Source organism: Pseudonaja textilis, chromosome 6 (assembly GCF_049901715.1).
Source record: "Pseudonaja textilis isolate UNSWEBS1 chromosome 6, rPseTex1.2, whole genome shotgun sequence".
NCBI classification, from domain to species: domain Eukaryota; kingdom Metazoa; phylum Chordata; class Lepidosauria; order Squamata; family Elapidae; genus Pseudonaja; species Pseudonaja textilis.
This window is the reverse complement of record NC_141995.1, coordinates 14,630,958-14,651,981: the sequence shown is the minus strand read 5'-3', so window position 1 is coordinate 14,651,981 and position 21,024 is coordinate 14,630,958. Positions and strand designations below refer to the sequence as shown.

Below are 21,024 nucleotides of genomic sequence, written 5' to 3'. Positions count from 1 at the left end.
GGACAGATGTTCTGTTCAAAGTATAAGACTTCAGGCAAAACAACTTTAGAGGCAGCATTGCTGTAAAACTATTCACATGTATTTTTCATGTATGCACTTTTAAAACATAGAAAAAAAGTATTTTTTCATTTAAAAACCTGACCCAAACAATCTAGGATCCAATATGCTTAAATGCCTAATTCAGAACAATGCAGCACGTATAGAGAGGTTTAAAAAGTACTTAAATGCAGTGGCCTCAGCTCCTAGAAATACTGTTTTAAGGAACAAACATCAGAAGAATTAGAAAATAGCTTACTTCCAACAATTTATCTAAAACAATGACAAATAAAACTCAGACAAAATACCAAAATCCCGCAATTTTTCCTTTGAAAAATTAACAACACAACCCAATCACAAAGTTCCACCTCTAAAAGCAAAGACTGTTTCATTTTGGTGGTACAGCACAAAATAAAGTTACTGAAAATGTTTTTTTTTTAATTATGTTTGAAGCAGTATAAAAAGTACTCACCAACAACAGGTATGCTTTCTTTCATTTCCATGTCAAGACTTCTAATTTGTTTTTGAAAGTTAAAACAACACCCTTATAATGCTCAAGAAAATTACCAAAATTGCTTAATGCTAAAATTTAAAAAGTCAGCGATGAGTTAATCAAAAGGAATCAAAAGAAATAACAAAAGCTTCTTCATCAACCGTTTAACACACTTTATCCTGGCATCTAATCATGGAGAAACTCTGCAAGTTGGTTACCGATTCTCTGAGGCAACTGCAGTTAAAAGAAATTGCCACATTCTTCATTTCTGCATGGTTTTTCAATGACAGGAGATCAGGAAACACTAGCAAACAGCAGCTTCACAAATGAAAGCTCCAAATTCTTCTCCTGCAGTGAAGTGAACCAAGTTTCTGAGCTCAAGAATGAATGACAGTGTTGTCAGCCAATCAGCTTCTATTTTTCAAGAAAATCATGCCTTAATGCATTCAAAGTGAGGTCATCTGACACTTTGAAATGCTACTGGCTTAGAAGGAACCTAGTGCTTTAGCTTGGTTAGGTAAAGCGACACATGTATATGCCTTCTGAGTAGGAAGACATCCCTTGTATTAATAATATATTACATGCTGTTGATATATATTTTTTTTAAAGAAAAGAATATAGACTTACTAAAGCTTCCCAACTATTAAAGGGACGGAGCTCCATTATTCTTTGAGCCTTTTTTTGAGAACACTGTGGAATCAAAGTGAGTTCACCAAGAGAAGCTCCTTGAAGAAAACTAAGAATTTTAGATCGATAACCATCTTCCATCACTTCGTCACCACTGCTATAGTCCTCATCGAGGGAACTACCGGCTTCCGAAGCAGACTCATACTGCACCTCCTGGGAGTCCTTTTTAGTACTCCAGATTTTTTTCTTTTTTTCCTTTCTCCTGAAGCCATTCTCAGAAGTTTTGGATAATTTCTCTTTCGGCTTCGTATTGGAAGTATTCCGGTGGTCATCGGCATTATTAACCAAGACGCTCTTTCCATTTGAAACTTCACTCTTTGAAGGTGCATCTGTGTATATAACATAAAAGGATGGAGACAATTTGAAAAGCGAGGCCAATAGCAAAACCCACTGAATCTAGCAGGAGTCTAAAAAGGCACCACAAAGTTGCTTCTGCTCAAATTTAATAACTTTTTAGATTCAGTGCAGCTGTCTTGCCCCATGTCACTCCTATCAAAATGATCGAAAACAGTCAGAGAACATTTTGGAGCAGTATTTGACATGTTATTTGACAGAAACAGTGGAAATCCTCCTTCCATTAGGAGTATCACATTGCCAATGAATGGATATTGGGAGGACATGTTATTTTTCTACGCTGTAGCACGAAGTATTCTTACTTCACCATATTACGCCATTACATAAGTGCTTAGTAGAGATCACAGAAGAGTTTCAATCCTAGCAAAAGAACACGGGCAGAATACATGGAGGGACTTGAGAAATTTCCTTCGCTCCTAAATATTTGCCCCTCTTGAATTTTTGCAGTAAGTCAAAGGAGACTGATTGGATGGAATCCAGGAGTATTTCTTTAAAAATGGGTAAAGTTTCCAGGCATAAAAACTCCTCTTGAAAAGGCCTCCTCAGTTAAATATGAGTCACTACTTTTAAAGGGAGAAAAAAAAAAATCTTCAACTCCACAGCCTTTGGGGGACTCTCAAAGCATTATTTCATTTGCCATACTGTTCACCATCCCAACAGCTGTGAAGCCATTATCATACGCATTCTATCATTATGGTGAAAATATTTATCTTTCTATGTTATCAAATTCAAGCAAAGCTTTGCAGCTGTCGTTCTAGTGCCTGGAGTCAGTATTGGGCTAAAGGATAAACATAAGTTGAATTGAGAAAGATGGAGAATATAGGTGGTCCTCATATCTAGGAATCAGATGAATATTCTCTTCCAGATGAGTTACCACACTTCTGAAAAAACACGCTAAGTACACAGCTTCTCTATTAAGGCCTTGCTGAACTTGAGAAGAAAGAACTCCCTGAGACAAGAAAGGGTTCAAAAATATATGTATAAGTATGCAATATTGGCGAAGATCTATAGCTCGGGTGTAGGATAAGGGTGAAGGTTCATTCTCTGAGCTTGTGGGTTGGCTTTCCGAATGTTTCGTTCCCATGCTAGGTAACATCTCCAGTGAAGTGAGGGGATGCCAGTGTCCTTAAAAGCACCCTTATAAACAGAAGAACACTGACATTCCCTAAACTCTGTGGATGATGTTACCAGGTTTTCCCAAAAATAAGACCCCGTCTTATTTTTATTTTTTTTGCCACCAAAAAAGGCACCAGGTCTTATTTTCAGGGGATGCCATCTACTGACTAAACTCATTTATGCTTGTCATCCCCGGCCTCCTTTTCGCTGTCAGAGGCCTTCAGGAACTTCTGCGGCCTCCAAGACTTTCCTAAAGGCCTCTGCAGCTGCTAAAAGAGCTCCGGATCAATCCGGAGTTTTGTTACCAGTTACAGAGGCCTTCAGGAAAGTCTTGCCAGCTGCAGAAGAAATGGCCGGCAAGGCAGGTGTCGGTGTGTGTGAAGCCTGGCTATAACTCTCCAAAGGTAAGTAGTAGGGTAGCTCCACACACCCCATCCCCACCCTAGCTTAAGTTTTATCTATCCACTCTGGAGTGGGCAGGATCTTAATTAGGGCTTATTTTGGGGGTAGGGCTTATATTGGGTGCATGTGTAAAAATCAAGCTAGGACTTATTTTCAGAGTAGGTCAGATTTTCGGGAAAACAGGGAACCTAGCCTGGCAATGAAACATTTGGAAACCAACCCACAAACTCAGAGAACAAACCTTCACCCTCATTATGTATAGGTAAGATATGTATGTATATATGTATGTATATACACACACACATATACTCAATGTTCTAATGTTTTAAATGCCTCAGAAAGAAGCAACAGATCTTCAACCAGAGGAGAACATATTAAAGTAATAAAATAGCAGTATATTTGCTTACAAGCTTACTTCAAGATGCTGGAGCTTACTGTTAAAGTATTAAATAGCTTGAGACACAATACCTAAAATGCCAATTCTTCTTACACTAATTCACTCATGTTTAAAGATTACCAGAATATGCATTGCCACCAATTCTTTTAGCTCATTCTTTGTAAGAATGAGACAAAGAGCTTCTTCGATAATGATACGCAGTCTCACTTTAACAACACCATATCATGAAATGGTGCTGATACTGTTATTTTAAGTGATTCGAACTTATTTGCATAAGGATTTTCCTTTCTTCATTTGTTTGGTGTACGTTTTTACTATGATGTATTATGTTTTTATCAGATTACTGTAACTTATTTTGCTTTGATGTCTCTTATGTTAAGTCCTAATTCACTAAATTAAAAAAAAATCCATACAGAATAATTGTTAAACCTCTTTCAAACCTTTTATTAGAAACAGGGTATGCATCTCACTGAATATGTGGGCCATAGGGAAGATGCATGCTTACTCAGTTAATGATATATGCCAATTAAAATACAAATATATTACCCTCTTGATCTTCCATAAATGCATTTAAAGAACCCAAAGCTTCTTGATATATCCAGTTATGTTCCTGAAGTACATCTCTCAGTTCCTAATTCACAAAAAACAACAATAAATGATCACAACATTAATAAACCGTATAAAACAAACAAAGACCTTGTTATCAAAATGGCACATATGTATATAGTCTCATCTAAAAAGCTGTTCAAGAAAGAACCCCGGTATTGAGAACTATAACGTACAGCTTGCTAAATCTACAAGAGTCTTTATATTTTATCTCATAATTAAGGTTGAGATGCTATAGCACAGGGGTGTCAAACTCAAAGCCCGGGGGCTAAATCAGGCCCTTAGAGCCGCCCTGGAAACAACGAAGGACAGGTCCATGGTGCTTCTGCCAGTGAAAATGGGCTCCTGAGCTCAGTTTTCGGTTGCCACGGCTTCCTGTAACCCTCTGCCAGTGAAAACACATGCAGCCCTCCTGCGTTCCGTTTTCACTGTCAGAGGGTTGCAGGAGGCTGTGGCAGTCGAATAAGGAGCTTGGGAGCCTGTTTTCGCTGGCAGAGCACTTGGGCCACCACAGGTACCGACTGATGTCAAGCTGGCGATGCCCATGCTGGCCTCCTTCAGTCAAACACAACCGTATATGACCCTCAATGAAATCGAGTTTGACATCCCTGCTATAGCAGTATAAGAAAACAACAAACTAATCTAAAGGTGTCAATATACATGACTATCTTCCAATGATAATTTTTAATTGACTGCTAAATATTAGATATCAATTACTTTCAGTCTACAGTAAATGTAGTTAGTATTCAAGTACCAGCAGCCACCATGTGGCATGCAAAAAAAAAGTATATTAGCAGGTTTGGAAAAAAATTTAATGCACAGTTGCATTGGAAAGATAGATGATAGATAGACTGATCCAAACTGAAAACAAAATGCAACAAGAGGAGCCTTGAAAATAACATAGCTTGGAATACACTACACTATTTGCCTTCTAAGCAATGCTTACCACTAAAATGTAAAACACCCTAAATCCTAAAATAACTGTAAAGCACTATATTTTCCATAATTCCTATGGATATTTATACAATTACAAGTCTCAATTTCAGTGAAAATTTCAATCCATCAGCCCTTATGTTGACTGAAAACTTGGTTAGGGAAGGATGGAATGTCCCTATTTACAGTTTAAAGTGCTCCAAGTTCCTAAAGTTATTAGTGACAGATAAACAGATATGCAATCTTTAAAGGTGCTCCAGATCTATTTGTAATGTTGGCCTAAAACATAGACTGTGTCAAGTAAAACCATACCTCTTTATGTAAGCTTGGAAACTCTTTGTGCAATTTGCTTACTAGATTTTCATGGTTTTCCCCCTCGTTTTCAAGATTTTGCAACTATGGTTGAAAAAAAAAGATTAATTTTATTTTGCAATTCAGCTCTACCATTTAGATTACTAAATAAATACATATACATTTATGCAGTTTATAAAAGAATTAAAATAATCTTATAAATGTATAATACAAAGACACCATCAATATAATACAAAGACACCATTAACCACCAATGGGGAAAAAAATCAGTGATCAGAAAACCTATTTAGGTAAACTAGCATTGCCTAACGGTTGGATCCATACATTATTTTTCTTAAAATTAAAGTAACATTTCAGTACTAATGTGAATTTTTGGAATTTCATCTTTACACACACACACACACACACACACACACACACACACACACACACACACACAGAGAAAGAGAGAGGGAGACAGACAGACACAGGCAGACAGACATAACTGTAACTATATTCAAAAGCTGTAACTTAATCAGAATTATGAGTATATGTTTTTTATCTCTCTATTTTCCACTGACTAAAAAAAAAAAAGATTTTAATCAAAGATGGGTATATGTAGTCTATGGTTCCAGGAGACCTTCCAGAGAACTCCAGAAGTTGATATAAAATTATATTTTAGAATGTAACAGGAGAAAATTCTAAAATGGATCCAGAGTAACCATATTACCTTGTTATTCAATTAAATTTTAAATCAGTTTTTTGTCCTGGCTCCATCTGCCGCTTTATCTAGCCATTGCATCCCATGTCTATAATCACTATCAAATACAGACTATGGTATAGAGAAATTGTGCAATTAAGCTCAAGGCAATTTTTAGCATTTAATGGCATAATCCAAGCAGCCACATCAGCATAAACTGAGAAAATGAAACGGATGAAAAATGTATTTAGAAGTATAGAAAGCAGAGCAAGAGCCTTATATATTAAGTCAGTATCATCAGTAAAGACTTCTGGATGTGGAAGGGGAATTTCCCCACTTCTTGAATAGAGGTATCAGAAATTTAGTAAGGTTTATTATCTTCTGCTTTTGGTACGGAGTTCCCCCCCTTAGTTTGGGTTCTGGTATTTATAGAAAATATGACCAAATGCTCACAGGATCAAGTCTTTTCTTTTTTGCACTTTGGTCATCATCCTTATCCGCAGAATTATTCATCGCATCTTCTTCAAGCTTTCTCTTTCGAGATCCTTTTTTTAAGTAAAAAAAGTACATTAAATTAATATTTGAAAAGGACTTTCAGTTTAATATCTAAGTGATTATGGTTATTTATATTATTTCAGGAATAGTTAAATAATATAATAAAATTATGTTGGGGCTGTCTTATTTAAAAAATGAAAACTAAGCTCACATTCATAACTCTCTCTTCAAAATGAATAGTACTGTGGAACAATTAAGATTAGCTGCTCACCTCCATGTTTTGAAACACTTATTTTTTATATATATTCCAGACATTTTGTGTGAGCTCAGTATCTTCAATATATGATGTTATGTGTCCATTTATTAACCTCCCCCTCTTGATTTTAAGTTAGTTCATTGTGGTGGTCCTAACCCATAAGTTAAAATTATAATTTTATAAATTCTAGTGTGAATAAACACATTTACGTGAATTCAGTTGCAGTCCAATGTGCAGTAAAAACATTAGGCTGCTTCATTCCCTTGAACACCCATTGGCATTGACAAAAATCACCAATAGTTAATTGCAAACTAAAGCTTTACTTTGAATAGCTTACATCCTGAAATGATGCAGGCAATATTATTAAACAGTGTGTGCGTATCTCCGGTCCTTGGGAAGGACATGATAAATAGATAATAATGCCAAATGCATGTGGCAGACTGTGTGACCAGCCATCATAAAAATTCTAAATCTCAGTTAATATGATAATTAATATGGAAAATATTACATGGTAATAGTATCATTAGTTCAAATTAATCAAATTCTAAATCTCAGTTAATATGATAATTGATATGGGAAATATTACATGGTAATAGTATCATTAGTTCAAATTAATCAAATTAATTATATTTATTTTACATTGTTTCATTTTCACAATGTAATCAACTGTCGCCTTTCAGAAGAAATGAGTAATTTCTCCCCCTTCGACAAACAGGCGTTCAATAATTGAACTTAAAACTTGGCCATTGTTTACAGATTTGTTTATTCTTGCCTGACTCTTTGTACACACAAATACCCACTATAGTGTCTTTGTCAGTTACTACAAAAAAGATCTGAAATTTTAGTGTTATATTAAAACTCTGTTAAAAAAAATGCAGAAGCTGAGGGCAATGGGGAAACAAAGATCCAGATCAAAACAAAACAGCTTTGTGAAGTATTTAAACATTGTAAAATTAAAACAGCATTTTGTTTAAAGTTTGTACATCTACAAGGTCTCATCTTAAGCAATTTTTAATGGATTTCTGTACATGCAGTATATTATAAAATATATTTTAGTTTAAGGATAGGTTTATATGCATAAAATGGTGTTAATTTGTTTGGTTTCTGAAAAAAAGATACATGCACAGTAGGAACAGACCACCTATTTGTGCGTATTTAGCAATGAATCACTAGTGACACTTGGTGAATTTTCATGACTTTGGAAAAAAGAATTTAATAACCTGTGATATTAGGTATGTGATATAGCTGTTACTATTTTGACCCTCTTTGTATACAAGTTTCAGTATTTTATGTACGTTTTGTGTTAATATTTACATCAGTAAGGCTATACAATATTTGAACAATAAATACAGTGTGATGAAATAGCAGTTAAAGCAAACATGAGAAAAATCAATAAAAATAGCCATATACCTTCATCAAACAGTTTTAGACCAGCAGCTATAGCTTCATCCATTGTATTTGTTGATCCTATGAGCTACAAGAAGAAAATTAGGAAAATATTTCTTTTCTAAATTAACATTATTACTTTAAAATTTTGCTATGAAATCCTACGCATTTTTATTCGGAAATGCAATGTAGAGTATCTATGTGTATGAGACGAAGAAGCTGAATATTTCATTGTTCTCCTCTTTCTAAAACTGGCAGTTCTCGGCTTACAAGCATTCATTTAGTGACTACCTATATTCTGATTAAGGCTGTTGAAATAAAGGGAAAGAGAAGACAAGAAATCTTATCTTCAAACATTCGAGATATGTCTATGGATATTTCCTGATAATTATAATACTGTACCTCTAATAATGCCTGGTCAGTTTTTTGTGGGAAAAGTTCTTTTAGTGTTTGGAGTTTACAGTAATTCAGATCCTCCTCTTCCTCTGTGGAATCTGACATTTCAGCTGGACTATTTTTATGGAGAGATTGTGATGATTCATTCTCGCTTTCATCACCAGAAGGTTCAGAACTGTAAATATAAAATATTATGACAATGTTTACTATAGAATTTAAAAAAAATTCGTAAAATACACAAACAGACATTAGATAATAATGGTTAGACATTAGAAGATAATGGTACATTTCCTGGAAATCAAACATTATAGCCCTATTATAAAATCTTACTAAAAACAGGAACATTTTTTTTATTTTTTTTAATCTAGAAAATTTTTTTGCTTTCTTTTTACAATGATATAGGTGTTTTTTTTAGATCAGGATTTCAGATCCCTAACCCCCGGGTTACGGCCCATTCTGGGCCACAGCCTGTTCAGAGTAGGCCACCTAAGAGGTGGTGAACATTTGTGTCAGAGGTGAGCACTCGCGCATGAAGTTCCATTTGCACGAGTGGCGGGTGCTCACATGTGAAGCTCCATTTTGTAATATTTTATTCTAGTTATTATTTTTTTCTGATTTCATTTCTGATTCAGTAGGCCATGTTCAGCCTACCTCCTTAGAAAAACAAGCTAAAAATAAACATTAAATATTAAAGACCAATATATCAGAAAGGCAGACTGTCAACTTACAGGAAGAACATTTGAACTTTAATATGGTAAGAGAAACTTTTTTAGAAAGATCTGATATGGATTCATTATAGTATTCGACATAATATATCTTATTAGCATCTTCCTTGACAACTTTCACAATGTTACTAACTAAAAATAACTTTAGGGTGAATTTCTGTATTTTATTCATAACTATATCCATTAAGTTCACAAAAATTCATGGTTTACCACCCTATTTTATATTGAGTCATAGGAAATGTCATGGCCCTGTCAGAACCTGAAGATGACTTGGAACTGGAGCCAATGTAGATCAAGAGGGCGGCTTCACTGGCTTTGGAAGAAAATCCAGAGGAGCAGGGCCAGTCAGGCCAGGGCTTTTCAGGATTAGGACGGCTTGTAGGCAGGAAGCAACAGGGACTGGATGACCCAGAGAGGCTAAGCAGTGAATATGAGAGACAGAGCTCAGGTGATGAACAAGGACCACCCCCTCCTGATCCACGAGCACAGAGAATGGAGAGAAGGTGAGAACAGTACAGGCTGAGCTGGCTACTCAGGAGGAGAGTGCCCCACCCCTCTTCACAAGGCACTTCTGGGGACTGAGACTTAAGGAGATGATGTGGGGAGTGGCATTTGTCGAGAACTGAATTCCTGGGGTGTTGAATGCTGACGTTTGAATTTTTCTGAATTCCTTGAACACTTTCTAGATTTCTGGATTACTTGCTGTGCTCTCTTGCTTCCTGGACTCTTCAACTTGCCCTGCTGGATTTATTGCTGTGCAGCCGTGGTGTTCGGTGTTGAGCTGGACTATTTACAGCCAGAGGCTGCTTGAGGTGTGTGTGTTTATTTGTCATCACTTTGCTCTGAGCCTTGCCAGAAATGTGGGGACGTTTGGGGATATGTGAAGCAATAAAGGGGCAGTTTGAACTGCCAACTGCATATGTTTTCTCTGTGCCGTGCCCCGGGTCATCACAGGAAACCTGAACATCAAATCCTAAAGATTCCAGGTTGATATTTAATTTTAAAATAAGCAATTAATCTGAAAGAAGTTATAAAACTTACATTATAATAACTTCCCTTCTAGAAACCGAGGATTGCTTTGTATTTTTGGATTTCCTTCGTACTTCTTCATCTTCACTCTCAGATGACAATTCAATAACATCTTTCTTATGTTTAAAATACTTTGACTGCACTGTCCTCTTAGCTTCAGGAGTTTCTGGAATACTGGAATCATCTTTGGAAGCAGAATCAATGAGACAAAATATACATTATTCATAAACAGAATTAAAATGCTTTTTGTAACTATGATGTATTTTGCAATAAATAAAAATTTGTTCTTAACTCTGAATTCTTAACTCTGAGAATTCTTAACTGAATGGTTAACTGATGGCAGAGACAAATGTGAACACACACACACAAAGTGGCATATTTGATTTGCCCCCCTGAAGCATAGTGAAAGTTTATTGACAAGCTGTAATTGTAACATATGGCTAGATTTACTGATATAGCAAGATGGAAATCAAGAAAGAACTTGCAACATGAAATGCATTGGACTCAATAAATCATAGCTTACATATAAATGCTCTCTTTGAGAACAGTTCCAATGAAATATGTGCTTTCCCAAAATTTTCTGCTTTAAATAAATATCACTAAGTCTGAGTCAAGAATATTTTATTCTCAAGTTTAGAATATGTGCACTAAAGCATTCAATAAATTCAGAAGAGATTAGAAGAGACATCTCATTGAACCAGAACAAAGAAATGTTTTTAAAGAAAATATTTTTAAATATTAAGAAAATTTATAAACAAAACTAATTGCTTTATGATTTTTATTCATCATGTAATCTATGAGGCCAAGGAAATGGAAAATTTTGTTTAGAAAAATCAATATACACAAGCTCCATTTAGAAGAGATTGAATGCCACTTAATTGGCAAAATCGCCTACTAACAAAATCATCTTCTAATAAAAACTCCATCTTACCTGAATTGAGACTTTATCTAATATTTAGCTTGCTTATGTATCATTCATAAGGAATTAACCAGCGGACATGTTAAGCAATTTATATTATTTATATCACAGGTTACATTGGACATGTTCTGAAATCAGAGACAGGCAATCTGATGTCCATCAGTCATTTTTGCACTAAATTTTCTTATCAGTCTGGCACAGAAAGAACAAACTGTGGAAATATTAGTTTCACACATCTGGAGACTCTAAATGACACACAACATATGCAACAAAGATGGGTCTATTCTTAGTCTAACTGTAATGTCAGAACTGTGTGTAGTTCAATAATTAGTTTAAGAAAGTGCTTATAATGTCTATCTTGGCAAGTTTTTCCACACTTGAGATTTGTCAATGGACTAAAAGGCACAGGTAAATCACTAAAAGCAACATAGACTTGCTTTCTATGCATAGTGATATATTTTTCAATAAGGACCTTTAAAGTTCTGTGTGGTATTCATATAGTACCTGTTGCATGTGGCTTTTTAGATGCTGATTGGGATGTGTTGATCACTGGCTTTTAAGTCTTTAGCTGTCATTTGCTTGTGCTGCTCAGCTCTCACCTTCTAAGTACTTCATAGGCTGGTGGTATATCAGCACTCCTGTTGACTGACGATTGTTCATCCAACAATCTTAGTAGCTGCAGTGTGAGACTACCAATGAGTTTGGGTCTCTGTCTGACAGCTCGCTTGTTTTTGCAATCTGGTGGTTAGTTTCCTTCCTGTCTGTCCTACAAACTCACAGGGGCAATCTATGCAGGGGATTCAACAGAATACAGAGAGAAGTTCCCTAAAGATGGTCTCCAGCACGAGACTGGATGCCTCTGGTCCCGGTGATCCACCCAGATTGAATCTTGTAATTTAATAAATAACCAACTAGATTTTTAGAGAATACCAGTATTTTTATTTTGGAGTAATTTATTTTAAAGGGTTCCTTAGAGCAGTAAAGTGATGTACATAAGTTCTTGATGAATTTATAAATAACGGAGGGAAAAAACAGGGTTTACCAGTTTCCTCAGTCACATCGGATGCTGGAGAAGTTGGTCCACTAGTATGATCATCATCATCTTCTCCACCAACAGCAGCAGCATGATCTTCTGAAGAAGAAGGAATTGTAGAATTCTTCCTTACAGTATTGAAATCAATGGGCTCTTTCTGATCTTCAGGAGAATCTGAAGATGGAGCATTTAGTCCTTCAACATTGGTCCTCTTCTCAAAGCGAAAGCGGTCCAGATTAAACAAATTCATGATCTTTGTGCTTCACTTTTGCCAGTTTATGATGTTCAACTTTAAAATTGCTGAGAATTATAACAGCCCCACATAAAGGAAGTGTAACTGAAGAAAAAATAAGGCAGGTTATTAACGAAGATAATCAACAATATAATGCAGTGTAAGGCGTGTATTTAACAAGCTTCAGCTGTGGTTATCAGTCAGCACTGCTCTATTCTTGCCTTAATTTTTTTCAGACATTTCTTTCCAAACTGTTTTAATGCTGTACATTTTAAGACAAACTCATTCATTGCAAGATGCTAGGAAAACTTTTAATGTTTACTTATTCTCTTCATTCATTCCTTAGATGTATTAGATTGGATAATTCTTAATTCTAAGATTAAATTAATTTTGGTGATTTTTATACCATGGGTTCCTATTTTTATAAGACCCTTTACAGCAGGGGTCAAACTCATGTTGTCACGGCAATGTCATGTGATGTATCGGGATTTCCCCCACTTCACTAAACCAGGGGTCGGAGTGGCCAGTGTGTGACACATCCAGCCCATGGGTCAGGAGTTTGACAGCCCTGCTTTAAAGCACGAGCCCTGAAAAAGAAGTATAGATATATTTTCGATAAATATGGAGGCCTCATGAATCAATATATACCTTTTTCTTCCCACTTCTACATTCTTGGGTGCACATGTCACACTAAGCCAATATAAAATATCAGTTTGTTGAATAAGGTAGAATTTACTTAGTTAATACATTATATTAGGCCATTAGGCATCATTTATAAAACCTAATCATGATTCCAAAGATCACTCTAAAACAAAAACAAATAAACCCAACTCTCTATGCATTTTTACAGACAAAAATATAAGTACAATGCATTCCACTGCAAACATTTAAGATTTCAATCAGGGTAAAATTTAGACAAATATTGTAAAATCTGATATTTGGGTCATTAGAAGCCATTCACCAATAGTCTTGTTATCATATTCCCATACCCAGACAGGAGAATATGATAACCACTCGAATCTGACAGAAGCTTATAAAGTATCTCTGCAAGTCTGGAAAAGTTTTGCCTACTTTTGTGATTCAGAGAGAAAAGTACATGTTCTTACAAAAAACTTCATTTGAAGATTTTGCACAGCTATTTATCTCAAGCAGTTATTTGGCAGCCAGACTGGATCATTAATAGATGTAGAATATGGGACTATTGTCTTGATGCAATACCCTCTGTTCAGCCAACAATGTTATGGAGCCAAAATATTTACATTAGTCAAAAAGTTTCAGTTTGAGATGCAAACAACACAAACTCATCCCCACCAGTCTGCACCTGTCTTTAACAGTGAAGGAACACAGGGAAGAAAACATCCTGCAGCCAAGAAGGCTCCACACCTGTTTGCGCTACACAGGTGACCCTGAGGAACACAGGTAAACTTAGTGGTCTCAAGGACTCTCTAAAGCAGGGGTCTCCAACCTTGGCAACTTTAAGACTTGTGGACTTCAACTCCCAGAATTCCTCAGCCAGCAAAGCTGGCACTTGAAAGCTACAAGTCTTAAAGTTGCCAAGGTTGGAGACCTCTGCTCTAAAGAATGCAAAAGACCAGCTGTCCGCAAGGAATATAAATCCTTCCATTCCCCACCATCCCAGTCAGAGCTGAAGAAGTTTCTTGGATGAGAAACAAAACTTCAAAAAACAAACAAACAAACCCCCAAGAATGTCCAGTTGCCTCCTGAAAAAGCACCTTTGGGACACCATAAACTGAATGACTGACAATCTCCATAGACAGTCAAAAGGGTGTCAGCGCAAAATTAAGATAGAAGCTAACATTCAGAAACCACTATAGGGAAATTTCCTTATACTGCTAGTCTTTGAATTATGACAATTGGAACCAGCATTTTTATTGCTAAGAAAGTCAGTTATTAAATGAGTCACTCCCAATTTTACGACCTTTGTTACCCCAGCTGTTAATTGAATCACTTATAGGTGTTAAATGAATCATGCAGTCATTAAGTGAATCCTGCCTCTCCCATGGATTCTGTTTGTTGTAAGCCTGCTGGGAAGGTTGCAAATAATCATTCTGAAGGGTAGAAAGATTTATAGTCTTTGGAATGATCGTGTTCACTTTTTAACCTTCCTATTAGATGCTATCAAAGACCACCCTTTTCCCCCTGTGTAGCAAATGAGTATATAAGCAAATGTTCAACTCTGAAAGCTGCTGCTTATCAATAAAATTCAGATGCACTCACAATTTTTTTATTTGAAACTCTGACCAAGACTATGAAGGTTGTGGCACAATTTAGTACTGTCCAAACATTTTAAGGACATTCACCTTCTGCATAACACAAAGAAATTAAGTGTTTGTATATGTTTACCATCTCCCTGCACAAAAAATATTAAGTCTCAACACATGAGGCCCTTTAATCAGAGTTTTTATTTTTCTAATCTGAGAAGCCCTCATGGAGGGCCCTAGAAAGAGTGAAGTTGAATATATATTATATTATGGAAATACGTAGAAAGAGATTCACTTTAATGACAGTGACTATTTGTATGCCTAGAAAACAGCTGAGAATTTGAGGGTAAAGAGTTCCATCTCTCATCTGTCATTCCAGCAATCGTTTACTTTTATCTGGGTGAGATTCTGAGATTCCAAGAACAGCAGTTTAGCAGCATCATGAGCCTTCTTCCCATATTCAAGATCTGTAGTTACAGAAGCTCTATGAAGGAATGTGCTTTGACTGGGAATGTAGCCTTTCACAAATGTACATTTTTGCAGGGTGGGCTTGAAACACAAATCTTTGCAGACTATTGTCATGCTTTAAGTTTTTCATGGTAATGTAATGCAAAGTACAGCACGTAAACGCGAAATAGAACAAAATAAATTAACCACAGAAAAGAAAATGCAATTTAAGTAAATCTAATTTACAGTATGCCACCATTAACTCTTCTTTTCAATACATTTTTATCCTTTCAAACCATTTCCCCCTACATCTATACATTGCCTTACGCATTTTAACCTTTCACTCCTCCCTCTTTGAAATTGTCAACACCTCCATCTGATCACCATTCCCAATCTTGTAGAGCCATTTAAACTCAATTCATGTACTTGAAATCTTATTCATTCTCTCAGTATGACTAAAGAACTTCAAGATACTTTTCTATTGTGGTCACTCACTTTTCACTCTAGTGATTCATCCCCCATTCGTTCTTGACTCTCTTTACTTGTTTTATCACATTCATATTTAGTACTAGTAGTCCTTGACTTACAACCATGATTAAGTCCAAAATTTATGTTAAGTGAGTTTTGCCCCATGTTATGATGCCTGTAATGACCCAGGGTGGGATAAAAAATAAACACAGTCACAAAAAAACAGGTGAAGCCCCTTTTATTCCTTTACTTTGCTCCCAAGCTCCAAATATCCTTGACTGGAGACAAAAACCTCCCACGCAAGCAGTTATAAGACGGAGGAAATGCCGTTTAAATTATAAAGAGTAAAAAACAACACAAACCAGGCAAGATAAGGGCTGTATATGTCCATAGATATCAGAACACACACTGCGAAGGATGTCAAACTCAGAGAGGAACAATAAACTAGAGATATTTCCACACTTTGTTTCCAGCACTTGCCTGTATGCCTGTCTATTATCTTATCCAGTTGTCATAGCTGCAGCCTATGAAGAGGATCAAGGCCCTGTCCTCCCCAGTAGACCACATCTTTCCCTTAACCTCTCCTCACCGCGTGCCCTAGGATGGAGAGGGGATGGGCCTGGGTCCTCCTCTGACTGCCCAGCCACTCCTTGCCCTTCCCCAGCCTCCTCCACAACCTCTAGAGCTACACTTCCACTCCCTGTCAGCTGTTCCTCCTCCTCCTCCTCCTCAGTCTCCACCAGGAGCATGACAATGCCACAGTTGTTAACTGAATCACTGCATGTGTTAAGTTAGTAACATGGTTCTTAAGTGAATCTGGCTTCCCCATTGACTTTGCTTGGCAGAAGGTTGCAAAAGCTGTTCACGTGATGCCAAGACACTGCAACCATCATAAATATGGAGCCTGGGGAACCCAGAGTGGGATGGAGCCCATTAAATGGCTCATGTGAACTGCTGTCGCCGGGGCGGGGTGGGTGGGTGGGAGTTGGGGAGTGATTTTGTTATATTGTACTATATTAATTTATTTGATTCTTTTTGCTAGTTTTTTATTGTTTTAAATATGGTTTTATATTCTGTAAGCTGCCTTGAGTCACCATGCGCGAATAGGCAGCAATATCAATTCAATTAATAATAACAATAACAACAATATGAACCAGTTGTCAAGCATCCAAATTTTGATCCCGTGAACATGGGGATACTACAACTGCCATAAGTATGAAAAATGGTCATAAGTCACTTTTTCAGTGCCGTTGTAACTTTGAATGATCACTAAATGAATTGTTGTAAATCAAGGGCTGCCTGTACTACATTCGCACCGCATTGGTTACTTTTATATTTTTCATGACATAATTATTATTTTCATATAACAAGGTAGACAGAAGCATGATTTTATACCCATTTTAAATTATTTTAATAAATGTTCATCTGGTTACAGACCACAAACTACCTAGAATTTTGTCAGCATTCGAATTTAAAATCCCTCCATTTTTCTATTTTCAGAGAACAATCTACCAAGGTTCACAAAGCCATTTATTTGCTGTATATTTTGCCATTAACATTTACTTTACGACTTTTTGTTCCATTTTTTTCCTGTCTGATACAAGTCCCTCAATCTAATACATTAATTTGCAGTTCCATATTCCTTTAATATTTTCATATACTAACATTTTTGAAAATAATTATTGCCTCTTAGCCAACACAGCATCCTCTGAATGTATATGTATATTCAACCCACAGATTTCTAACTTCACCCCAAGGAAAGGTTTATCTAAAAAATACATATTAAAACATCAAGAGCCTTACGTGCTCTCAACATTGAATCATTGGTTAAGCACTGAATTTATTCTCAGGTACTTTATTTCTACTGTAAAACAGTCAGCAACCAACCTTCAACCCCGTATGTGTATAAAAACACCCCTTAATTCAAACCCACTAATTTTTATACAGCAATTAATACATTTTTATCCTTTAATCAAAATATTTCAGATCATCTCTTATGACTAAACCAAGACTGCATCCTACTAGGACAGAAAACCTACCCTAGTATATTGCATAACAGTTTGCATATGATAAATGTAAAGGCAGTCCTCATGTAGTAGTGACCACATGGGATCAGCAATTCAGACCATTCATCCAAGTGGGTGCTAAATGAAACTGTCACTGTGCTTAGCTTTCCTCTCTTTTACAACCAGTAAAAGGTCATAAATGCAAGGCAAACTTTTTATCACCACTCTCTCTACATAGGGCAGTTTTAAAGAGGACTTCCTAGAACAGTGTTTTTCAACCTTGGCCACTTTAAGCCTGGAGGAGCTCAACACCCAGAAGTCCCCAGCCAGCAAAGCCTCTCCTAAAAGATTCATCAAGATGCTACAAGGCTTGCAGTCATCTATTATCTATTAATCTATCTATCCATCCATCCATGCCTAATAGGTACAGAATATATATATATGTATCTCTATCTATCTATCCATCCATCCATCCATCCATCCATCCATGCCTAATAGCTACAGAATGTATGTATGTATGTATGTATGTATGTATGTATGTATGTATGTATGCATGTATGTATATGTTTATGTATGTATGGTATTCAGCTTTGTTCGGGTATTTTCCCATGTCATTATAGTTGTGCTTTTAAAGTTGTAGCAACGTTTTGGCAGAATCTCATCTGCCATCATCAGGCTTCTGTATTGTGTTCGTCTGAGTCAGACTTTCACAGCCGTTTCAGCTTTGTTTGGTTATTTTATATATATATATGTATGTATGTGTGTATGTATATTTTTATCTATCTATCTATCTATCTATCTATCTATCTATCTATCTATCTATCTATCTATCTATCTAATATATTCTGCATTAGATAAGATTTCCTCCTGCTCGCCTGGTGAAAAGGCACGATATCTTCAACCCAATAACAAGGGCACCTCTCTTTATCCCAAAGGCGTTCCTCGCCTGAAGGCAGATCATTCCGGCTTCCCCTCCCTTCTGGTAGGATTTATTTTATTGTTTCTTCTTCTGCTCATCATTGGTTGGAAACGAGATTCCTCCCCCACATCTCTAACTGCAGATTTTTCACATTAATTCTCCTCCATCAACAACACACAGCTCCCCTCCCTCCGAGGCAACACCGTTTCTCCCCAGAATCGAGCAGGCCTTAATCACCCCCCTCCCACACCCCCAGTCTCTCGTGGGTCTCTTTTCCTCCCCCCCACCTAAATTCCCTATTTTATTCGGATTTTCCCCCCCTTTTCCACCATCTTTCCTCATCTCTTCCAGCCTCCCCGCCCGTCTTCCCTTGAGATCGCTTCCTTGACCTCCCACCCCACCCGGGATTTCTAGCCCACCTCCACGATCACGACACCTAGGGAGCCCCTCGGGCACCCCGTCCACGCCAGTGCCCCGTCCCCCTGCTTTTTCTCCTTCCCCGTGGCGGCTCGGCCGAGAAACAGACGGAGACAAAGAAGGGAAGGGGGAGGGGGAGGAAGCAGACAGGAAGCCGGGCGGGCCGGCGAACGAGCATCCTTCCACAGCTATGCACGCGGCTTCCCGCGCTTTCCTTACCGCGGGCCCACTCCGACCAGGCAGGCAAGGAGCGCCTGCAGACCGGCAGCGGCAAAACAGAACAAGATATGGGGTGAAATGCGGGGGCAGAAGGAACCTGGCGGCAGCGGCGGCAGCGATGACGACAACAACCGCGACAATGAGGATGACGACGACAGGACGCGCCGAGCCCTTTGCCAAGAGCCGGGCGGCTCTGGACTGAAGAAAGCCCGCTAGCCTCACAATGACGCTTAGTGATGACCTCACGGGGGTGTTTTTTTTTCTCCCCCCCCCCCGCCGTTCCCTGTGCCCAGCATCTCGTTGGTCCAGTTTTTTCCCCCACCTCAATAGCCGAGGAGTTTACATTGAATGGTGAGGGTGATATCCAAGCGCGCCCAATGGCCGAACCTCAATGGAATGCGCAGGCGCAGTTCTCGGCGCTTTCCTTGAGGAGAAAGTACTTCATAAGCTTCATTGTGTACAATTAGAGAATGAAATGGAATGGAATAGAATAGAATAAAATAGAATAGAATAGAATAGAATAGAATAACAGAGTTGGAAGGGACCTTAGAGGTCTTCTAGTCCAATCCCCAACTTAAGCTGGAAACCACTTTAGACAAATCGTTATCCAATCTCTTCTTAAAAACTTCCAGCATTGGAGCATTTACAACTTCTGGAGGCAAGTTGTTCCACTGATTAGTTGTTCTAACTGTCAGGAAATTTCTCCTTAGTTCTAAGTTGCTTCTCTCCTTTATTAGTTTTCACCCATTGCTTCTTGTCCTGCACTCAGGTGCTTTGGAGAATAGCTTGAATGTTTCTTCTTTGTGGCAGCCACTGAGATATTGGAAGACTGATATCATGTCTCCTCTAGTCCTTCTTTTCATTAGACTAGACATACCCAATTCCTGCAACCGTTCTTCATATGTTTTAGCTTTTAGTCCCCTAATCATTTTTGTTGATCTTCTCTGCACTCTCTCGAGTCTCAGCATCTTTTTTACATTTTTACCAAGGCATTATTAAGTGGCATTAACACTTCATGTGATTTTGATTCTATCCCTCGGTTGGATTTGAAGAATTCCTTGAGTTGCAATCTTTCGAGACATTTAAAGTGGTCGGAATTCAGTTCAGTGCTGGACAATATGAGTCACAAAGGAATGTCCCCTACTAAACTCCTGAGGGGCAACAGCTGCGCATCACTTGGGGTACCCAAGGCAGTGGTTATGAACAAAATAGGTTATCCCAAAAATGCTTTTTTTTTTTCAACAGGCAACTGGACTTTCTGGTTTTTCTTTGAAGACAGTTTTTGCTTCTCATCCAAGGAGCTTCTTCAGCTCTGACGGGATGGTGGGAAATGGAAGTTGAGGCCACTTGGAGGTTAATCTGTGTCCTCAGGGTCACTTGAGTGGTGCAAATGGGTGAGCAGCCTTCTGGGAACTCTTGAAAGGACTGTGTTGTAGTTTGGAGGTAGATGATGTCATATCCCTCCCCCTCTGCTGAGAGAGGGATGTTCAATTTTGATATAGATGGTCTCTTTGACCCTTCTTTCAAACCAGCGGTACTCTGTCCAAAATGTGAACATTGCTCAGGGGTGGGATTCAAAAATCCCAGCAACCGGTTCTCTGCCCGGTTGCTGGGTGGGCGTGACCATGGTGGGCATGACCTACTGGAACTTCTAGGAAGGCTGTTTTTCGCCTTCCCCAGAGTCTGGAGGCTTCCCTTGGGTCTCTGGGAAGGCGAAAACAGCCTCCCCCAGGTTCCAGAGGCCAATAGGAAACAGGCCCGTTTCTGGACTTCCAGAACTTCCAGGAGGGCTGTTTTTCACCTTCCCCAGAGTCCAGAGGCTTTCCTCGGGCCTCTGGGA

The 21,024-nt window shown here is 37.9% G+C and overlaps 1 protein-coding gene across 2 annotated transcripts in view; it reads right to left on the bottom strand.

Moving 5' to 3' along the window:
• The window catches only part of SMARCAD1 (SNF2 related chromatin remodeling ATPase with DExD box 1), a 40,733-nt gene extending 21,402 nt beyond the window's left edge, over positions 1–19,331 (bottom strand). The window contains exons 1-9 of one of the 2 annotated variants that reach the window (XM_026698316.2): positions 19,185–19,331; positions 12,264–12,591; positions 10,315–10,486; positions 8,555–8,723; positions 8,177–8,240; positions 6,469–6,560; positions 5,337–5,420; positions 4,032–4,116; positions 1,157–1,545 (exon numbers count right to left, since the gene is read on the bottom strand). In XM_026698316.2, coding sequence (XP_026554101.1) covers positions 1,157–1,545; positions 4,032–4,116; positions 5,337–5,420; positions 6,469–6,560; positions 8,177–8,240; positions 8,555–8,723; positions 10,315–10,486; positions 12,264–12,504 — 1,296 coding nt within the window. In that variant the 5' untranslated portion in view covers positions 12,505–12,591; positions 19,185–19,331. Of the gene's footprint in view, positions 1–508; positions 635–1,156; positions 1,546–4,031; positions 4,117–5,336; positions 5,421–6,468; positions 6,561–8,176; positions 8,241–8,554; positions 8,724–10,314; positions 10,487–12,263; positions 12,592–19,184 lie in introns of those variants that run through there. The other variant, XM_026698317.2, reaches the window with a different exon arrangement.
• Between the last annotated feature and the right edge of the window lie 1,693 nt (positions 19,332–21,024).